Source organism: Branchiostoma floridae, chromosome 1 (assembly GCF_000003815.2).
Source record: "Branchiostoma floridae strain S238N-H82 chromosome 1, Bfl_VNyyK, whole genome shotgun sequence".
Taxonomy (NCBI): domain Eukaryota; kingdom Metazoa; phylum Chordata; class Leptocardii; order Amphioxiformes; family Branchiostomatidae; genus Branchiostoma; species Branchiostoma floridae.
In genome coordinates, this window is record NC_049979.1 from 23,641,300 (window position 1) to 23,643,815 (window position 2,516).

General features: G+C 43.1%; 1 protein-coding gene across 1 annotated transcript in view; it reads right to left on the reverse strand.

The window, feature by feature from the left end:
- Window positions 1–758: 758 nt before the first annotated feature.
- LOC118416755 overlaps window positions 759–2,516 on the reverse strand; it is a 5,177-nt gene continuing 3,419 nt past the window's right edge. Inside the window, exon 4 of the mRNA XM_035822026.1 lies at window positions 759–2,513. Within this exon, the coding sequence (XP_035677919.1) occupies window positions 1,546–2,513 (968 nt within the window). The 3' untranslated portion in view covers window positions 759–1,545. The remainder of the gene's footprint in view (window positions 2,514–2,516) is intronic.

Below are 2,516 nucleotides of genomic sequence, written 5' to 3' on the forward strand. Positions count from 1 at the left end.
TTTTTAAATGACATTGAAGAGCATGATTGAGTGTTGCATGTTTTCATAAGACTAATGTGATGTTTTGGAAGAATTGTTTGGTCAGAAACTTGCATTGGTTCCACATAATAACAGTTGAACAGACCAATCCCATAACCCTGCTCACATCCATCAAAACATAGAAATGCAAAATAGATGCTAATGTCTGAGGGAGCCACTCTCTCATTGGTCTAACAGCTAACTGCCGTGCTATCATTGGTTCAACTGCTAATTGTGATGGACAGTTGGGATCATTCTATTGTTTGTATAATTGCATTCCCAAAATTGTTCCAGTGTACATATACCCTAGTAGGTTACAGATGACTAGGTCCCAAAGGGAACTGATGACATAGTAGTTTGGTCTACTGTTCTCTCCTGTTGACTGACATGTTTATTGCACTTTCTATTTTAGGACACAGGTTGTAGAGCAGAGTTTCTCAATTCCTTTATCTTTGGGTAATCTGTTCTAGATATTCTACATTTACATTGCTGAAAAATGTTAATTGAATCTTGCAAACTAAAGAATAATATTACATAAAAGGTTTACTTAATCTGTCTTTGTTGTTTTTGTGGGAATTCACGAAATAATCTTTGTGTCTATGGTTCATGTAGTTGGAGTGCCATATCAACATATACATGCAGTTTGAGTGCAAAAGTGACATATAGCAACATGTTCATGTAATTTGATTTCAATAGCATTATGTTCTTCTTCTTTATCACATGTAAATTTTCCAAGTTTTGTCGTTTTTATCCGTCCGTCAGTTATTCATGCCATTTCGCAATCAGTGATTTTTTTTCTCAGTAAAAGGCTGCTCAGTAAGTTGGAATCGAGCGAATTGAGCTATGCTGTGCAGCCAAATGTGCAACTCCTAACGCTAGCATGTTTGACTTCTATAGCAAGAAACATCTAGAATTTGACACATTGCCTACATGTGAAGAATGAACTGAACTGAACCGAAGTGGCTGTCCATGGTACTGAAATGCTAGCATCTGGGTTTATACCTTCTTAACTATGTGCTTGATACCCCTGGGGCCAGTATGCCGGGTTTTAAGCGAGATCTGCACCTCCCACGCACAAGAAATGTTCCTAGCCAACGCTGCTTGATATATTCAGGTTTGATTAGGGTGCTACGCAGCTACGCCTCCTATCGTTTCTGGAGCAACTTGCAGCATGACTCCGCTGTACCTTTCTTTGCATTCACGCCACACTCGAAGACTTATCTTGCGTCAACAGCACCCATTCTATCATGCACACTGGGTACAGGCAACCCACGCACAGGACGTGTTCGGTGGATATCAAACTTTGGTTTCCAACCAAAGCCTGTTAACTCAACAACAGAGAATCAAATTATTCATACAGTACATACATGGAAACGGACACTTGTATGAACACGAACATTGCTGTATGTAAATATAGCTTATAAAATCTCTTCTGTGACAATGTCTATGGCCATAACGTCTTTATTATACATCTGTAGTAAAGGAAAACATTATTTCGGTGCGGTTTTCTTTTACTAAGTTACTAATCTAGGTTGCTGCACGCGGCATTTGTTCTCTGAACTTGCTGGATTCTGTTGAGTGTCTGCTCTTCGCCTTGACAGCAGACCGCAGCAACTGTTGTGCACTAGTTCTCGTGGGTTCTAAGTCTATGGCAGCTTGTAGCCGTTCTACGGCCATGTCAGCCCTACCGAGGGTCAGTAATGTTTTCGCCTCGCCTTCTAACACAGAAGCGTTCGGTCCGATGGGGATTTTCCTCCGTAGTTTCTGCAATGCGACGATTTCTTCTGCGCTATCGTTGCGGCGCAACACAACTACGGTCCCGAATCTCTCCACCATACTGAAACCCGTGCGAAGAAAGGTCCGACCTTCTGGCACTATGGCGTAGTTGTACACAGGATAGTCTATAAGTCTCCGGATAAGCAGGAGCCAGTTTTTCTCTGATGCAAGGAAGGCCACCCTGCTGAACGAAGCAACGCTCACTTCTGCTGCACCAGCAAACGTGAACGTGGCAGGCAGACTGGTACGTTCTTTCTGGCTCCATTCCCTGTACTCGTGTTGTACTTTACCTATGATGGGAACGTCACGGCGTAGGATGGTATATCCACCTGTCATGTACACGGGATAGTCCATAAACACCCCCGTGGTGTCACGCTGTCGTCCGATAAAAGACAAAGCCCTGTTGACATGTCCTGAATCACCATGGTGACCAAACGACCAACTCTTGATAGACCCGTCTTCCAGTGAAGGAAATGTGACATATGTCGTCGCGGTAAGAACTCCGCATAGACAGTACAGAACGTACCTTGCTGCTGTCCTATTTCTCAGTACCGATTTTAAAGTCTTGACGAGACAACCAGAACATAACACGAGTAGCAGTACGATCCAGTTGTGGAGAAATCGAACTTCTTTATGTCCTTTGGCGACGTAAAATGATAACAGCAACGCCAAAGCGGCCAACAGTCGAATGGGTGATAGTAATTCCCAGGTGTCGCTGTCTG